The sequence below is a fragment of the Panulirus ornatus genome, chromosome 1 (genome assembly GCF_036320965.1).
Source record: "Panulirus ornatus isolate Po-2019 chromosome 1, ASM3632096v1, whole genome shotgun sequence".
NCBI lineage: Eukaryota > Metazoa > Arthropoda > Malacostraca > Decapoda > Palinuridae > Panulirus > Panulirus ornatus.
In genome coordinates, this window is record NC_092224.1 from 87,039,328 (window position 1) to 87,058,750 (window position 19,423).

Genomic DNA, 19,423 nt, shown 5'->3' on the forward strand with positions numbered 1-19,423 from the left:
TGCAAAGTTGACAAATTTTGCAAAACCTCTGAACAGTGTGAGCCAGACCAGCCAGGCTGTGGGGCCTATGTAGGCTTCAAGAAGCTTGTTTGACGAGCTACCCAATCCAGCTGCCTGGGCTGGGCCCAGGCTGTTGGGGTGAAGACCCTAAAGATGTCACCATATATAAGGATTCGATGTTCTGCTTGTGGATTATCTTTGAAAATAAATCTAAAGGCATGTAGTTAATAGTATTTGATACTTTTTATTATGTTAGTAAAAGTGAGCCTTTTTTCTTCTTACAGGCATGTATAGACGACAATCTAGACATGGTGGAGTTCCTGGTAGATCAGGGTACAGATGTGAACCGGGGGGACATGGAGGGCTGGACTCCACTTCACGCCACAGCCTCCTGTGGCTTCAACAGTATAGCAAAGTAAGTTTTTCTAGGCTGAAGTAAATGCTGGGATTACTAATAAGGAGGGGGCATTTTTTAACTTAAGCTCATGAGAATAATGAGAATTAATTCTAAAAGACTTAAAAAGAATTCTTTCTGGCACACAAAATTCACATTTAAGGTGCCTAAAAGATGTATTTAACCATACTAGTTTCAGAGATGAATACCGATGAACAGAACAACTTCAGAAGTATATATCATTCTTTTATTTTGATAGTGTGTTGAAGTATTTTAGATGTTGCCTCGCAGCATGTTTAAAATTTCAGGAGTAAGGCTTGAGTGTCAAGTGAGTTGCTACTGTGTATATTACTGTTTATTGTACCAGCATCATAAAGTTGATTACAAAATATGATTACGTTTTATTGTATGCAGTAAATCCATTCTTGTCATAAGCAGTATGATTCAATGAAATTTTTTCATAAAACCAAACTATGAAAGCTTGTGAGATTACCAGCCACAGCACTTTATATATATTTTTTTTTTTTTTCATACTTTGTCGCTGTCTCCCGCGTTTGCGAGGTAGCGCAAGGAAACAGACGAAAGAAATGGCCCAACCCCCCCATACACATGTATATACATACGTCCACACACGCAAATATACATACCTACACAGCTTTCCATGGTTTACCCCAGACGCTTCACATGCCTTGATTCAATCCACTGACAGCACGTTAACCCCGGTATACCACATCGCTCCAATTCACTCTATTCCTTGCCCTCCTTTCACCCTCCTGCATGTTCAGGCCCCGATCACACAAAATCCTTTTCACTCCATCTTTCCACCTCCAATTTGGTCTCCCTCTTCTCCTCGTTCCCTCCACCTCCGACACATATATCCTCTTGGTCAATCTTTCCTCACTCATTCTCTCCATGTGCCCAAACCACTTCAAAACACCCTCTTCTGCTCTCTCAACCACGCTCTTTTTATTTCCACACATCTCTCTTACCCTTACGTTACTTACTCGATCAAACCACCTCACACCACACATTGTCCTCAAACATCTCATTTCCAGCACATCCATCCTCCTGCGCACCACTCTATCCATAGCCCACGCCTCGCAACCATACAACATTGTTGGAACCACTATTCCTTCAAACATACCCATTTTTGCTTTCCGAGATAATGTTCTCGACTTCCACACATTCTTCAAGGCTCCCAGGATTTTCGCCCCCTCCCCCACCCTATGATCCACTTCCGCTTCCATGGTTCCATCCGCTGCCAGATCCACTACCTCGCAAACGCGGGAGACAGCGACAAAGTATAATAAAAAAAAAATATAATAATATATATATATATATATATATATATATATATATATATATATATATATATATATATATATATATATATTTATATATATATATGGGAGGGTATTGATTGAGAGGGTGAAGGCATGTACAGAGCATCAGATTGGGGAAGAGCAGTGTGGTTTCAGAAGTGGTAGAGGATGTGTGGATCAGGTGTTTGCTTTGAAGAATGTATGTGAGAAATACTTAGAAAAGCAAATGGATTTGTATGTAGCATTTATGGATCTGGAGAAGGCATATGATAGAGTTGATAGAGATGCTCTGTGGAAGGTATTAAGAATATATGGTGTGGGAGGCAAGTTGTTAGAAGCAGTGAAAAGTTTTTATCGAGGATGTAAGGCATGTGTACGTGTAGGAAGAGAGGAAAGTGATTGGTTCTCAGTGAATGTAGGTTTGCGGCAGGGGTGTGTGATGTCTCCATGGTTGTTTAATTTGTTTATGGATGGGGTTGTTAGGGAGGTGAATGCAAGAGTTTTGGAAAGAGGGGCAAGTATGAAGTCTGTTGGGGATGAGAGAGCTTGGGAAGTGAGTCAGTTGTTGTTCGCTGATGATACAGCGCTGGTGGCTGATTCATGTGAGAAACTACAGAAGCTGGTGACTGAGTTTGGCAAAGTGTGTGAAAGAAGAAAGTTAAGAGTAAATGTGAATAAGAGCAAGGTTATTAGGTACAGTAGGGTTGAGGGTCAAGTCAATTGGGAGGTGAGTTTGAATGGAGAAAAATATATATATATATATATATATATATATATATATATATATATATATATATATATATATATATATTTTTTTTTTTGCTTTGTCGCTGTCTCCCGCGTTTGCGAGGTAGCGCAAGGAAACAGACAAAAGAAATGGCCCAACCCACCCCCATACACCTGTATATACATACGTCCACACACGCAAATATACATACCTACACAGCTTTCCATGGTTTACCCCAGACGCTCCACATGCCCTGATTCAATCCACTGACAGCACGTCAACCCCGGTATACCACATCGCTCCAATTCACTCTATTCCTTGCCCTCCTTTCACCCTCCTGCATGTTCAGGCCCCGATCACACAAAATCTTTTTCACTCCATCTTTCCACCTCCAATTTGGTCTCCCTCTTCTCCTCGTTCCCTCCACCTCCGACACATATATCCTCTTGGTCAACCTTTCCTCACTCATTCTCTCCATGTGCCCAAACCATTTCAAAACACCCTCTTCTGCTCTCTCAACCACGCTCTTTTTATTTCCACACATCTCTCTCACCCTTACGTTACTTACTCGATCAAACCACCTCACACCACACATTGTCCTCAGACATCTCATTTCCAGCACATCCATCCTCCTGCGCACAACTCTATCCATAGCCCACGCCTCGCAACCATACAACATTGTTGGAACCACTATTCCTTCAAACATACCCATTTTTGCTTTCCGAGATAATGTTCTCGACTTCCACACATTCTTCAAGGCTCCCAGAATTTTCGCCCCCTCCCCCACCCTATGGTCCACTTCTGCTTCCATGGTTCCATCCGCTGCCAGATCCACTCCCAGATATCTAAAACACTTCACTTCCTCCATTTTTTTTCCATTCAAACTCACCTCCCAATTTACTTGACCCTCAACCCTACTGTACCTAATAACCTTGCTCTTATTCACATTTACTCTTAACTTTCTTCTTCCACACACTTTATCAAACTCCGTCACCAGCTTCTGCAGTTTCTCACATGAATCAGCCACCAGCGCTGTATCATCAGCGAACAACAACTGACTCGCTTCCCAAGCTCTCTCATCCCCAACAGACTTCATACTTGCCCCTCTTTCCAAAACTCTTGCCTTTACCTCCCTAACAACCCCATCCATAAACAAATTAAACAACCATGGAGACATCACACACCCCTGCCGCAAACCTACATTCACTGAGAACCAATCACTTTCCTCTCTTCCTACACGTACACATGCCTTACATCCTCGATAAAAACTTTTCACTGCTTCTAACAACTTGCCTCCCACACCATATATTCTTAATACCTTCCACAGAGCATCTCTATCAACTCTATCATATGCCTTCTCCAGATCCATAAATGCTACATACAAATCCATTTGCTTTTCTAAGTATTTCTCACATACATTCTTCAAAGCAAACACCTGATCCACACATCCTCTACCACTTCTGAAACCACACTGCTCTTCCCCAATCTGATGCTCTGTACATGCCTTCACCCTCTCAATCAATATATATATATATATATTTTTTTTTTTATTTTGCTTTGTCTCTGTCTCCCGCGTTTGCGAGGTAGGGCAAGGAAACAGACGAAAGAAATGGCCCAACCCACCCCTATAAACATGTATATTCATGCACGTCCACACACGCAAATATACATACCTATACATCTCAATGTACACATATATGTACAGACAGACACATACATATATACCCATGCACACAATTCACACTGTCTGTCTTTATTCATTACCATCGCCTCCTCGCCACACATGGAATACCATCCCCTTCCCCCCTCATGTGTGCGAGGTAGCGCTAGGAAAGGACAACAAAGGCCCCATTCGTTCACACTCAGTCTGTAGCTGTCATGCAATAATGCCCGAAACCACAGCTCCCTTTCCACATCGAGGCCCCACAGAACTTTCCATGGTTTACCCCAGACGCTTCACATGCCCTGATTCAATCCACTGACAGCACGTCCACCCCGGTATACCACATCGATCCAATTCTCTCTATTCCTTGCCCACCTTTCACCCTCCTGCATGTTCAGGCCCCGATCACTCAAAATCTTTTTCACTCCATCTTTCCACCTCCAATTTGGTCTCCCACTTCTCCTCGTTCCCTCCACCTCCGACACACACACACACACACACACACACACATATATATATATATATATATATATATATATATATATATATATATGAATATATGCAGGTAACACCTCATGTTTTCTGTTTTCTTGTAGGTTTACTTGTATCTTATGTGCACTTGCTACTTGTGTACTTTTAGCATATATGTATACACATATAGCATTGATAAGATGTCCTCGATTAGGGCTTCATTTGCCCGTGCTGTTTCAGGTAACACAAAGTTTGAATAACTCTTTATGGAACTGTTTGTTTGAGATGCTTCATTAGTCATTATTTTCTGTTACTATGTTATTTCTTGCCTCTCTTCATTTTAATGTGTGTTAGGTTAAAGTCTCCTAAGACAAGTGTATTTGGTAATAGGTTTCTGAGGTGGTTGAGATATGATCTGTGTTTCTTGTTTGTTCTGTAAATTGAATGGCTTTGCACCCTCTAGTCAACAGATTAATGCTACAGATTTGAGGATTTTATTTCTGTTTTTATAGGTGTATCTACTATGTTCAGTCCAACTCCCCCACAAAATCTTCTATTCCTGTTACATGGTCTTTTATATGTGTTTCATTAAAGGCTGCAATTACTGTGCATGGCATGTTTGCTATTAAAACTGAAATTACTGAAGACAACTCCATTGTTATGTGTGTTTTGTCATGGTGGTTTGGCATTCAAACTTGTTTTGCTCATTTTGGTTGTGATCATAGTGAAGGGTGTTTGAGATGGCAGTGTCACATTTTAGGCCTAGATAATTTGTAATGATTGAGTCGAGAGTGCTGCTTCTTATGGTGGTTCATGTTATTTGTTGGCTGAGCTTCATAAGTTGTTACATTATGTGTGTGCAAAGATCTTGTACAAGTTTCTTAATAGCTTCATGAAGAATGATCAATGTGTGGAAAAGATTTGGCTGTAGTGTCTGGTAACATTGCATACAGTGCCGCAATGAGCATTGATGGCTGTAAACTTTATCTTAAGGCAGAGGTAGCTTCCTGAAGAATTTTTGCTGCCTACGCTTTAGCTACAGTGAACACAGAGAAAGAAATACTGGGTTTTATGTGCTCTACACATAGTAAATGGGTTATTGATGGAATGATTCATGGTAATGTTTTATTTTGTGTATGATTCTTTCATTGATCAAGCATTACTGGCTTGTTTTTATTCATAAATGTGAACCAGTGTGGTTGTACCGTTTATTTTTCACTCAGTTTTATGGCTCTATCTACTTTTTCCTTCTTGTGAAACATGCTGTTAAGTTAACAAGAATTTTTCTGTAAGAATATAACTCTATCCTTTTTTTCTGTGGATGATTGGGGTGACTATTAGTTCTATACAGTTAGTTGTGTTGTGGGCAAGTGTTTACATATTGGAGCGACCTTGTTTTTCTTGTAAACAGCCGTGTATTTTCTTGAGTCATTATTATGCCTTTATTCACACATTTTTATACCTGTATGTAAATGATTTTGATACTATGAGTTGAGGAGTGCAGTTGATACTTTGCCGGTTGTCTTCAAAAATTAAGGGGGGTAGGGTACTCTTGTTCTACAGTAATGTACACCCATTGCTGTGGGAACAGACCCTTGAAACTTGATGTTATATGAAAATGCAAAATATTATTATTATAGCTCCAAACATTTTGTGGAAGGAAATTCATGGTGTCGTGCCTCATTCCTGTGAACTTATAATTACCTTGAATTTATAATTAACTCATATTGCTTCTTTCTGCAAAGGAGGAAGCAGAGTGGGAAGATTATACCTGTCCTTTACTTGATCATTGCAGTAAAATTGTAGAGATGCTAGAGCACAAACAGACTACTGATATATCACAGACTCTGCAAAAATCTTACTGTCATAATACATAGATTGTAAAAGAGGGGAATAACTAGAAAAATTGGAAGTGTAGTGTCATAATACATAGATTGTATAAGAGGGGAATAACAGAGGTATAAGTTTGTTGAGTATTCCTGGTAAATTATATGGGAGGGTATTGATTGAGAGGGTGAAGGCATGTACAGAGCATCAGATTGGGGAAGAGCAGTGTGGTTTCAGAAGTGGTAGAGGATGTGTGGATCAGGTGTTTGCTTTGAAGAATGTATGTGAGAAATACTTAGAAAAGCAAATGGATTTGTATGTAGCATTTATGGATCTGGAGAAGGCATATGATAGAGTTGATAGAGATGCTCTGTGGAAGGTATTAAGAATATATGGTGTGGGAGGCAAGTTGTTAGAAGCAGTGAAAAGTTTTTATCGAGGATGTAAGGCATGTGTACGTGTAGGAAGAGAGGAAAGTGATTGGTTCTCAGTGAATGTAGGTTTGCGGCAGGGGTGTGTGATGTCTCCATGGTTGTTTAATTTGTTTATGGATGGGGTTGTTAGGGAGGTGAATGCAAGAGTTTTGGAAAGAGGGGCAAGTATGAAGTCTGTTGGGGATGAGAGAGCTTGGGAAGTGAGTCAGTTGTTGTTCGCTGATGATACAGCGCTGGTGGCTGATTCATGTGAGAAACTGCAGAAGCTGGTGACTGAGTTTGGTAAAAGTGTGTGAAAGAAGAAAGTTAAGAGTAAATGTGAATAAGAGCAAGGTTATTAGGTACAGTAGGGTTGAGGGTCAAGTCAATTGGGAGGTGAGTTTAAATGGAGAAAAACTGGAGGAAGTAAAGTGTTTTAGATATCTGGGAGTGGATCTGGCAGTGGATGGAACCATGGAAGCGGAAGTGAATCATAGGGTGGAGGAGGGGGCGAAAATCCTGGGAGCCTTGAAGAATGTATGGAAGTCGAGAACATTATCTCGGAAAGCAAAAATGGGTATGTTTGAAGGAATAGTGGTTCCAACAATGTTGTATGGTTGCGAGGCGTGGGCTATGGATAGAGTGGTGCGCAGGAGGATGGATGTGCTGGAAATGAGATGTTTGAGGACAATGTGTGGTGTGAGGTGGTTTGATCGAGTAAGTAACGTAAGGGTAAGAGAGATGTGTGGAAATAAAAAGAGCGTGGTTGAGAGAGCAGAAGAGGGTGTTTTGAAATGGTTTGGGCACATGGAGAGAATGAGTGAGGAAAGATTGACCAAGAGGATATATGTGTCGGAGGTGGAGGGAACGAGGAGAAGAGGGAGACCAAATTGGAGGTGGAAAGATGGAGTGAAAAAGATTTTGTGTGATCGGGGCCTGAACATGCAGGAGGGTGAAAGGAGGGCAAGGAATAGAGTGAATTGGAGCGATGTGGTATACCGGGGTTGACGTGCTGTCAGTGGATTGAATCAGGGCATGTGAAGCGTCTGGGGTAAACCATGGAAAGCTGTGTAGGTATGTATATTTGCGTGTGTGGATGTATGTATATACATGTGTATGGGGGTGGGTTGGTCCATTTCTTTCGTCTGTTTCCTTGCGCTACCTCGCAAACGCGGGAGACCGGAAAAAAAAAAAAAACTAGAAAAATTGGAAGATGGATGTACAACTTTTTAACCAACAGTCCTTAACACTTAGTTCAAAAGCACCTTAGGCTATTACTTGGTTCTCCTTGGTAAAAAGCTCAGTTCTCCGAATTACTGCACTCACCCCTCTTCTGTTATGTATTCATGTATCTCACACTGATATGGCTATGAAAGATACTTTCATATCATCCTGTGAAGATTAGAATGGAAAAATTATGAAAATGTCATCAGTAGAAAATTAAAGCCACAAACATACACAAACAAAATATTCTCCAGGGCCAGTAAAAACAACATGCTTTTCAACTCCTCTTGTATGGGGAAAGTGAATAGACTGGAAAACAATACAGAGTGCTGGACTCGTACAGACATCATCATATCACAATTTAAGAATGTGAAAAAGCTTAAAGTAGTTATTTCTGACGACCTCACCTTCAGCAAACATTGTAGGCTTATAGACCTTATAGGCAAGATAGGAAAATCAATAATGACACTGTTCAGTGCATTAATACTCTCAGAAATAGAATATTTCTATACCAACGTCTTCTCATGGATAGTGAAATGGTAAATTTCTTTTATTATTATTATTATTATCCTTAATCGCCTTTTCCTACATTAGTGAGGTAGTGCATGGAAACAGACGAAAGAATGGCCTAACCCTCCCACAAAAAAAAAAAAAATGTATATGGTATGTACAGCGAAGGTTAAAAAAGCTCTGGATATGTTCAGTTGACTAGCCAGGCTTTGTTGGTCACTTCAGACTGCGGGTTGTGGCTTCAGGAGCTTGGTTGACTAACAGCCCAACTTAGAATCTTGAAAACAGCCCAAGCTGTGGGGATAGAACTCCAAAGTCACTGTAGGATAGCTATGAAATACACATGGCATGTAGTCTTACTAGATTTGGGATGATTGCTCTTTTGATTGTTTTTTAGTTTTGTCTAACTGCTTCTTTTTGTGGGGTTGTATTTTTTCATACAGGACCATAGATGATTTTGATTAGTTAAGAAAAATAAGGTGTGTGGTCTGGTATGAATATGCACATTGATAATTGAAAAAATGGTCCATAAGATATGTATAGTATTCTCATGAAATAATTATGTTTATTTTGAATTATTGGTAATTTATTTAATTGTACAGTTGTAGTTCTTTGGAATTTTATGCTGATCCCCTTCTCTTTGTATCATGGGTCTGAAACATGATCACAATGAACCTTAGAGTCATAATAAGATGTGGATTTTGACCTTACAGTAGCTATAGCAGTGAAACAAGCTCTTAATTGATGTAAGGTAAAGTATGGTAATTCCAGAATGTAATATGGAAGATGAAGAATATATTATCTTTATTTGAATTGTTGTGAATGATAGTATTGCATAGCCTAAACAAATATTTACTTAATAACATATTTATGTTACAGGTTCCTAATAGACCGGGGTGCTGACCTCTCCCTAGTTAACAATGATGGTGACCTAGCCATCGATATAGCCGATTCGGATGAAATGGAAAGTTTATTACAACAAGAAATAGAATCTAGAGGTATGGTACAAAATAGTTGTTAACTATGAATGATGATTGGGAAAATTTAAGAGATATTTTCATTACTGCTTTAGATGTGTTTGTGTTTTTGAATGTAAAAGAATGGAATATGATGGTTTTGTATTTCTCTTAGTTTTGTAGACTTGACTTGGGGAATGTTATTTAATCTGAGGCCACAGGAGAGCTATTGCTAAAGTTGTTCTAGATCAGATGCATTAGTGATGAAGACAGCACATCACTAATTAATATGGGTAAGTATTCTAATTATTGTTACTAATTTGACAGGAGGAATAGGATGCACTTAAGTATGGTACAGTGTTATGATAATATCCTTGATAGAGATATTGCAGTATACTGGTGATTGCTTCCTTTTGATAATTACAAAAATGGTATACCTGTTGTTGCCACTCATAGATTGTCTTCAGGATGTATTTCTCTTAACCTAAAGGCACTCAGAAGAAAGAAGTATATCTTCATTTACACTAGGAAGGTCCTAGAAAGCTACACTATGAAAATAATTCCTGCACTGGCATGACAGGCATGGAAGACTATGGAAATCAGAAGTTACAGTAAGCACAAAAAGAGAAAGTACATTAAATGTCAGGAGCATAACAGTATTCATCGTGAAGAAATTTAAGAAGGTTCTTGTTAGTTATTTACAAGTTGTACCGGTCCAGCAGGGCTGTAATATCTATGTAGGCTAGTGAGCTGTTACTTCCAGTAGCCTAGATAACCAGTGACCCACTCATCAGCTTGGACTAAGCTTGAGCTGTGGGGATAGAAACTTCTAAAACCTATACCAGATAGATGCAAAGATTTCACTTCCTGACTTAAATGATTATCATTTTGGAGAAAAACTACTTGGCAAAATACGTATGGTACAAGAGACTAGAAATAGGAAATAGGACAGGTGCAAGTGAACAGGTTTAGCAGATGAATCTAAACTAATTGCAGATGCCATGAGCACTGACTCAGAAATGGAAGTGAATGTGTTGAGAAAAAGGTGAGAAAAAAGTAGATATAGCTATAAAGAATGAAGACATAGGTAAAGGAAGAGACAGCAAACCTATAAAGTGAATCATGAAAAGCTTAAAGTGTGATTTTTTTTTTTTTTTCTATGTCAGCTGAAGCATAGGCTCATAAGGTCCTAATCAAAGCCTGGATGTGGAAAGGGAGCTGTGGTTTTGGTACATTACACATGACAGCTAGAGACTGAGTGTGAACAAATGTATCCTTTATTGTCTTTTCCTAGTGCTACCTTCCACACATGCAGGGGTAGAGGGGTGCCATTTCATGTGTAGTGGGGTGGCAGCGGGAATGGATGATGGCAGCATGTATGAATATGTACATGTGTATATATGTATATGTCTGTGTATGTATATGTATGTATCCGTTGAAATGTATATGTGCGTTTATGTATATACATGTGTTGTGGGTGGGTTGGGCCATTCTTTCATCTGTTTCCTTGTGCTACCTTCCTAACGCGGGAGACAGCAACAAAGTATAATGAAAGAATGTGCTGACAGGTGCAACTGGAGGGATGTCTGATCATTATTTTGTGGAGGCGAAGGTGAAGATTTGTAGAGGTTTTCAGAAAAGAAGAGAAAATATTGGAGTGAAGAGTGGTGAAAGTAAGTGCCATTTCATGTGTGGCGGGTTGGCAGAGGGAATGGATGAAGGCAGCATGAATGAATATGTACGTGTATATATATGTATATGTCTGTGTATGTATATGTATGTATATGTTGAAATGTATAGGTATGTATATGTGCATTTGTGGGCGTTTATGTATATACCTGTGTTGTGGGTAGGTTGGGCCATTCTTTTGTCTGTTTCCTTGCGCTACCTTGCTAACACAGGAGACAGTGACAAAGTTTGATAAAAAATGTGCTGAGAGGTGCAACTGGAGGGATGACTGATCATTATCTTGTTGAGGCGAAGGTGAAGATTTGTTGAGGTTTTCAGAAAGGAAGAGAGAATGTTGGGGTGAAGAGAGTGGTGAAAGTAAGTGAACTTGGGAAGGAGACTTGTGTGAGGAAGGACCAGGAGAGATTGAGTGCAGAATGGAAAAAGGTGAGAGGAAAGGACGGAAGGGGAGTGGGGGAGGAATGGGATGTATTTAGGGAAGCAGTGATGGCTTGCGCAAAAAGATTCTTGCGGCATGAGAAGTATGGGAGGTGGGCAGATTAGAAAGGGTAGTGAGTGGTGGGATGAAGAAGTAAGATTACTAGTGAAAGAGAGAGAGGCATTTGGACGAGTTTTGCAGGGAAATAGTGCAAATGACAGGGAGATGTATAAAAGAGAGAGGCAGGAGGTCAAGAAAAAGGTGCAAGAGGTGAAAAAGAGGGCAAATGAGAGTTGGGGTGAGAGAGTATAATTAAATTTTAGGGAGAATAAAAAGATGTTTTGGAAGGAGGTAAATAAAGTGTGTAAGACAAGAGAACAAATGGGAACATCGGTGAAGGGGGCTAATGGGGAGGTAATAACAAGTAGTGGTGATGTGAGAAGGAGATGGAGTGAGTATTTTGAGGGTTTGTTGAATGTGTTAGATGATAGAGTGGCAGATATAGGGTGTTTTAGTCGAGGTGGTGTGCAAAGTGAGAGGGTTAGGGAGAATGATTTTGTAAACAGGGTTAGGGAGAATAATTTGGTAAACAGAGAAGAGGTAGTGAAAGCTTTGCGGAAGATGAAAGCTGGCAAGGCTGTGGGTTTAGATGGTATTGCAGTGGAATTTATTAAAAAAGGGGGCGACATTGTTGTTGACTGGTTGGTGAGGACATTCAATGTATGTATGGCTCATGGTGAAGTGCCTGAGGATTGGCAGAATGCATGCATAGTGCCATTGTACAAAGGCAAAGGGGATGAAGGTGAGTGTTCATTTTACAGAGGTATAAGTTTGTTGAGTATTCCTGGGAAATTATATGGGAGGATAATAATTAAGAGGGTGAAAGCATGTACAGAGCATCAGATTGGGGAAGAGCAGTGTGGTTTCAGAAGTGGTAGTGGATGTGTGGATCAGGTGTTTGCTTTGAAAAATGTATGTGAGGAATACTTAGAAAAACAAATGGATTTTGTATGTAGCATTTATGGACCTGGAGAAGGCATATGATAGAGTTAATAGAGATGCTCTGTGGAAAGTATTAAGAGTATATGGTGTGGGAGGCAAGTTGCTAGAAGCAGTGAATAGTTTTTATCAAGGATGTAAGGCATGTATACAAGTAGGAAGAGAGGAAAGGGATTGGTTCCCAGTGAATGTCGGTTTGTTACAGGGATGCTTGATGTCTCCATGGTTGTTTAATTTGTTTGTGGATGGGTTTGTTAGGGAGGTGAATGCAAGAGTTTTGGAGAGGGGGGGCAAGTGTGCAGTCTGTTGTAGATAAGAGGGCTTGGGAAGTGTCAGTAGTTGTTTGCTGATGATACAGCGCTGGTGGCTGATTTAGGTGAAAAACCAGAAGCTGGTGACTGAGTTTGGTAAAGTGTGTGAAAGAAGAATGCTGAGAGTAAAGTGAATGAGAGCAAGGTATTAGGTACAGTAGGGCTGAGGGACAAGTCAGTTGGGAGGTAAGTTTGAATGGAGAAAGACTGGAGAAAGTGAAGTGTTTTAGTTATCTGGGAGTGGATTTGGCAGTGGATGGAACCATGGAAGCGGAAGTGAGTCACAGGTTGGGGGAGTGGGCGAAAGTTCTGGGAGTGTTGAAGAATGTGTGGAAGGTGAGAACATTATCTTGGAAAGCAAAAATGGGTATGTTTGAAGGAATAGTGGTTCCAACAATGTTATGTGGTTGCAAGGCGTGGGCTGTAAATAGGGTTGTGTGGAGAAGGGTGGATGTGTTGGAAATGAGATGTTTGAGGACAGTATGTGGTGTGAGGTGGTTTGATTGAGTAAGTAATGAAAGGGTAAGAGCGATGTGTGGTAATAAAAAGAGCGTGGTTGAGAGAGCAGAAGAGGGTGTATTGAAATGGTTTGGTCACATGGAAAGAATGAGTGAGGAAAGATTGACCAAGAGGATATATGTGTCGGAGGTGGAGGGAGCGAGGAGAAGTGGGAAACCAAATTGGAGGTGGAAGGATGGAGTGAGAAAGATTTTAAGCGATCGGGGCCTGAACATGCAGGAGGGTGAAATGTGTGCACAGAATAGAGTGAATTGGAATGATGTGGTATACCAGGGTTGATGTGCTGTCAATAGATTGAACCAGGGCATGTGAAACGTCCGGGGTAAACCATGGAAAGTTTTGTGTGTCCTAGATGTGGAAAGGGAGCCGTGGTTTTGGTGCATTATACATCTCCCAGTCATTTGCAACATTTCCCTGCAAAAATCGACCAAATGCCTCTCTCTTCTCTTTCACTAACAACCTTACTTCTTCATCCCACCACTCACTACCCTTTCTAATCTGTCCACCTCCCACCTTTCTCATGCCACAAGCATCTTTTGCACAAGCCATCACTACTTCCAATCCTCCCCCACTCCCATTACGTCATTTGCTCTCACCTTTTTCCATTCTGCTCTCAGTCTCTCCTGGTATTTCGTCACACGTCTCCTTCCCAAGCTCACTTACTCTCACCACTCTCTTCACCCCAACATTCTCTCTTTTTTTCTGAAAACCTCTACAAATTTTCACCTTTGCCTCCACAAGATAATGATCAGACATCCCTCCAGTTGCACCTCTCAGCACATTAACATCCAAAAGTCTCTCTTTCACGTGCCTATCAATTAACATGTAATCCAATAACACACTCTGGCCATCTCTCATACGTACATACGTATAATTATGTATATCTCTCTTGTTAAACCAAGTATTCCCAATCACCAGTCCTTTTGCAGCACACAGATCTACAAGCTCTTCACCATTTCCATTTACAACACAGTAACCTCATGTACACCAAATATTCCCTCAACTGCCACATTACTTACCTTTGCATTCAAATCACCCATCACTGTAACCTGGTCTCATGTATCAAAACTGCAAACACACTCACTCAGGTGCTCCCAAAACACTTGCCTCTCATGATCTTTCTTCTCATGCCCAGGTGCATAGGCACCAATAATCACCCATCTCTCTCCATCCACTTTCACTTTTACCCATATCAGTCTAGAGTTTACTTTCTTACACTCTATCACATACTCCCATAACTCCTGTTTCAGGAGTAGTGCTCCTCCTTCCTTTGCTCTTGTCCTCTCACCAACCCCTGACTTTACTCCCAAGACATTTTTAAACCACTTTCCCCCTTTACCCTTGAGCTTTGTTTCACTCAGAGCCAAGACATGCAGGTTCCTTTCCTCAAACATACTACCCATCTCTCCTTTTTCCTCATCATGGTTACATCCACACACATTTAGACACCCCAATCTGAGCCTTCGAGGAGGATGAGCACTCCCCGCATGACTCCCTCTTCTGTTTCCCCTTTTAGAAAGTTAAAATACAAGGAGGGGAGGGTTTCTGGCCCCTCGCTCCCGTCTCCTTTAGTCGCCTTTTACGACACGCGGGGAGTGCATGGGAAGTATTCTTTCTTTCCCATCCCCTATAATACTTTGTATTATAAGCCTGGAGTTCAGCATATTGGATGAATTTTTTTTATTCAGATACTGATTGTGAAGAATTATGCATATCTAGTGGAAGTTTCTCTTCTAGGTATTGATTGTGAAGCGTCTCGAAATAAAGAGGAACGACGTATGATAGAGGATGCCCAGGCATGGCTTACTACGGGTTACTTATCAGACAGACCCCATCCAAAGACTGGTGCTACAGCTCTCCATGTAGCAGCAGCTAAAGGTTATATTAAGGTTTTAAGGTAAGGGAGCATTAAATTTAAAGTTTGTTAATTTTAGCATTATACCACCACCCTGTATTCTGATCACAACTTATCTGAAATAAGAACAAGTGTGGATGTTAATACTGAGTGAGCAGAACATATGCAAACTTTGAATTGTATTCATTAATTCAACTTTATATAGTAAGTAGATAAGATTGGAGGCTGAAATCAGTGAGTTGTCTGACAAAGTAGGAAACCCTTTAAATCATCTAAACATCAGAGGACTGTCTTAAAAATCTCACCTTTAAGACTCCAAAAATGCTGCATATACATACCAATGAAAAGAAATGGGAAAGGTTGTAGAGTAGAAGGAGAAAGACAAACCCCATGTATGAAATGAAAAAAGAATTGCTGATCTTTTAAAAAGCCACAGCTCACGCAGAAGAGCAGAGAAAATTGACAGACATAAACCAGAATCTCAAAATGTCGTACAATACTCTGGGAACATAAAAGAAAGAGCTAATGATGAAATGCAAAATAACCCAAGAGAGGAGAGGTGGCTGGAGTGGATGATATTGCATTTGAATTTCTCAATGAAAGGGGAAACTGTGTTGTTGATTGGTTAGTTAAGACTCTCAGTGTATGTGTGGGAATTGGGGTTGGTTGAATCCCTGTAGGATATTATGTATGAGCTCAGTGTGTATTGTGGTAGTAGGATGTTTGGGCCTAAAGCCATTCTCTGTGGGTGAAAGTGGGATTTTTTTTTGTTGATCTTTTTTTTTGAGTTTGGATATTGAGGATAAAAGTGATACAGGGTGGTAAGAGGTGGAGAGTTAGGTGGTTTGGAGGGCTTTAGGATTGGTTTTATGTTAAGAAGTTTGCAGGTGTTCAGGATTTTGTTGTATATTTTTATATGTATACCTTACATGAAAGGGTTAGAGAGATATATGGAAATGAAAGAGTGTAGTTGAGAGAGCAGAAGAGGGTGTATTGAAATTGTTTGAACATATGGAGAAAATGAGTGAGGAAAAGCTGACAAAGAGGGTATATGTGTCTGAGGTGGAGTGAACAAGGTGAAGCGGGAGACCAAATTGGAGATGGAAGGATAGAGTGAAAAAGATTTTGAGTGATCAGGACATGAACATATAGGAGGGTGAGAGGCGTGCAAGGAATAGAGTGAATTGGAATGATGTGGTATACTGGGGTCGACTTGCTGTCGTTGGACTGAACCAGGGCATGTGAAACTTTTGGGATAAACCATGGAAAGGCCTGTGGGGCCTGGATGTGAATAGGAAGCTGTAGTTTTGGTGCATTACATATGACAGAGACTGAGTGTGAATGAATGTGACCTTTTTTTGTCTTTTTCCTGGCTCTACCTCGCTGAAGCAGGGGATAGCATTGCTATCTCCTGTGGGGCAAGGTAGCACCAGGAATGGATGAAGGCAAGCAATGAATACGTACATGTGTATATATGTATATGTTGATATGTATGTGTTTGCATATGTGTGTGTATGGGCGTTTATGTATATTTATGTATGTGTATAAGAGTGGATGGGCCATTCTTCGTCTGTTTCCTGGCACAACCTCACCGACGTGGGAAATGGTGATCAAGTATAATAAATAAATATCTTACCTTCTTGCCCCAGAAGCCCTTTCTATCCTTATGAGGCTCCTGCAGCATTCAGGAAGCTAGGTGCATCCACAGGTCATAAAGTTTTGTAATGTGTGTGCATATATTTGGAAAGCACAGGGTAATTGAGTAGTAAGTGCTTGGTGTCTTCTTTATGCGAGTTACATCATGGGCATGAAGGGTCTTGGGATATGATGAAACAGTATATGTAGTGTTGTAGTGATGTCCAGAGCTTAAGTTGGAGAGTGTGACTTTTGTTTTAAGGGGAGTGAGGTTTTTGATGGGTGTATGTCAAAAAGGTTAGAGCTTAAGATAGTTTGGAGGTCATTTGTTCAGTGCTTCCTGGGTTATTTCATTATGAATGTGTTTTGTCAGTGTTCTGTTTGTTGGGATGGGGCAATATGCAAGTAGACTTTACTGAAGTAAGAGGCAGGGGTAAGCTTTTTCCCTCTATTTGGGGGTTCGTGGTTAGTTAGTGGTGGGTGGGAGAAGTCTAGAGTTCTTGCATAGAAGTGAGTACTGAGCATGATGAGATAGGACTGTATTGGGAGTGTTGAGTGTTAGTATTTGCTTGGCAGCCATTGATTGTTCTGATTGCACTGTTTTGTGTGGTTTGCAGTTTTTTGTATTTGATCTTAAGAAGTCGAAAAGTAGACAGGTGATGCACAGTTTACGAGTGGGCGAATTGTTCATATAGAATATTGAAGGATTCTTTTTCTTGCTCAAATCTGATGCCAGGTGGTGGTCTGATGGCATTCAGCTGTCTCAACTACACTTCTTTATAATCGCACATTTCCCTTACCCTTTTATTATTTACTTGATTAAGCCACCTAACACCACATATTATCCTTGAGAATTCTATTTCCACCACATCCACCATCCTCCACACATCCTCTCCTGTAGCCAATGCCAATAATAATGATGATAGCTGTAGTTGTAATAATAATGATGACAGTAATTACGAGATTATAATGATAGAATAAATTTACATTTGGAACATTGACCTGCCATATCTTCACGTATAAGAAAAAGATAAATATTTACCAGATGTATATGTATTGAAAAAAGATGATTGAGAATTGCTCTATAAGTTAAGAGGCCCTAGATAGCCAGTAGGGAGTTGCTTGCCCATCTTGTAGGAAGACCTGTCTTGTCAGTAATGCAAACTAAAACCTTAATCTAATAAAAATCCTCAGGAGTGCTTTACAAGTGAATGGTATATGTTAGTTATGTATTACAGACTGTCATTTTATACATTTCGAATTCGAGATATTGATTGGAATCTGAGGTGGATAGGGAAAAGGAAATGTTTCAAAGGCATCACTCTCACTTTATATCAACAGAAAAAAGTCACACATCACTCCCAATGCAGGCACAGATGAAAACTCAAATGGGAAATGCAGTTGTGGAGAGTGATTTAGTAGACTTCATGGACCCTGACACTTCTACAGAGTGAGATTGCACAATGCAGATTTATGTTGAAAGTGGAGGCCAGGAGACTTCAGCAGACATGAGGCCAGAGACATGAGCAGAGAAGAAAACAACTTGGGAAGTAACATGAGATTATCACTAAATGGGAAAATTAAAAAAATACCAAGAATCTTTAAGGTCTCCCATTTTGTGATAATCTTATGTTACTCCTCAGGTTGCTTAAATTCTTTAGAGTAAATGTAGCCTTCAGCAATAATGATAATGAAAAGAATATCATGATGAAAAATTTGTCAGAAAATTCTCCGGGCTGTGGTTACAGAATACGTTTTTTTTTTTTTTCATACTATTCGCCATTTCCCGCGTTAGCGAGGTAGCGTTAAGAACAGAGGATTGGGCTTAGAGGGAATATCCTCACCTGGCCCCCTTCTCTGTTCCTTCTTTTTTGGGAAAAAAAAAAAACGAGAGGGGAGGATTTCCAGCCCCCCACTCCCTTCCCTTTTAGTCGCCTTCTACGACACGCAGGGAATACGTGGGAAGTATTCTTTCTCCCCTATCCCCAGTATAAAAGCTGTAATATGTTTTATGTTGGGGAAACTGGTAAGGATCTCTATATTAGGCTTAAGCAACATAGATATTGTATAAGAACAGGACAAGAGTCAAATGCTTTATTTAATCATGTTAAAAGTTATGGCCATTGTATTGATTGAAGTAACACTAATTCATTTATTAACTGTAACTCCTTGACCAAGAGAAATATCATTGAATCTTTTCTTATTGAATACACAAAGAATTGTAACAGATATTAATGAAGGTCTGTACAAATTGAATAGCTTTGTTGTAGGCAAAATTTTTAAATGTGTCCTTGTCTTGTCTACATAATAATGATTTTATGGCATACTGTAATGGGTGCCAGACCCGAACACCACTAACTGAAAACGCTTGTTTACCAATGGTGACTTAGCTACGCCTCTTCTTTTTATATACGCTGACTGTTCTGTGTCTTCTGTCTCATTCTTTTGACTCTCCTGATGATGTGATCATTACATGAAAGTGCTCTTGGA

General features: G+C 40.1%; 1 protein-coding gene across 18 annotated transcripts in view; it reads left to right on the forward strand.

Moving 5' to 3' along the window:
- The window catches only part of Mbs (Myosin binding subunit), a 414,505-nt gene that overhangs the window by 139,508 nt on the left and 255,574 nt on the right, over nt 1–19,423 (forward strand). For all 18 annotated transcript variants that reach the window (XM_071665288.1, XM_071665284.1, XM_071665281.1 and 15 more), the window contains 3 exons: nt 285–415; nt 9,431–9,549; nt 15,181–15,340. In XM_071665288.1, coding sequence (XP_071521389.1) covers nt 285–415; nt 9,431–9,549; nt 15,181–15,340 — 410 coding nt within the window. The remainder of the gene's footprint in view (nt 1–284; nt 416–9,430; nt 9,550–15,180; nt 15,341–19,423) is intronic.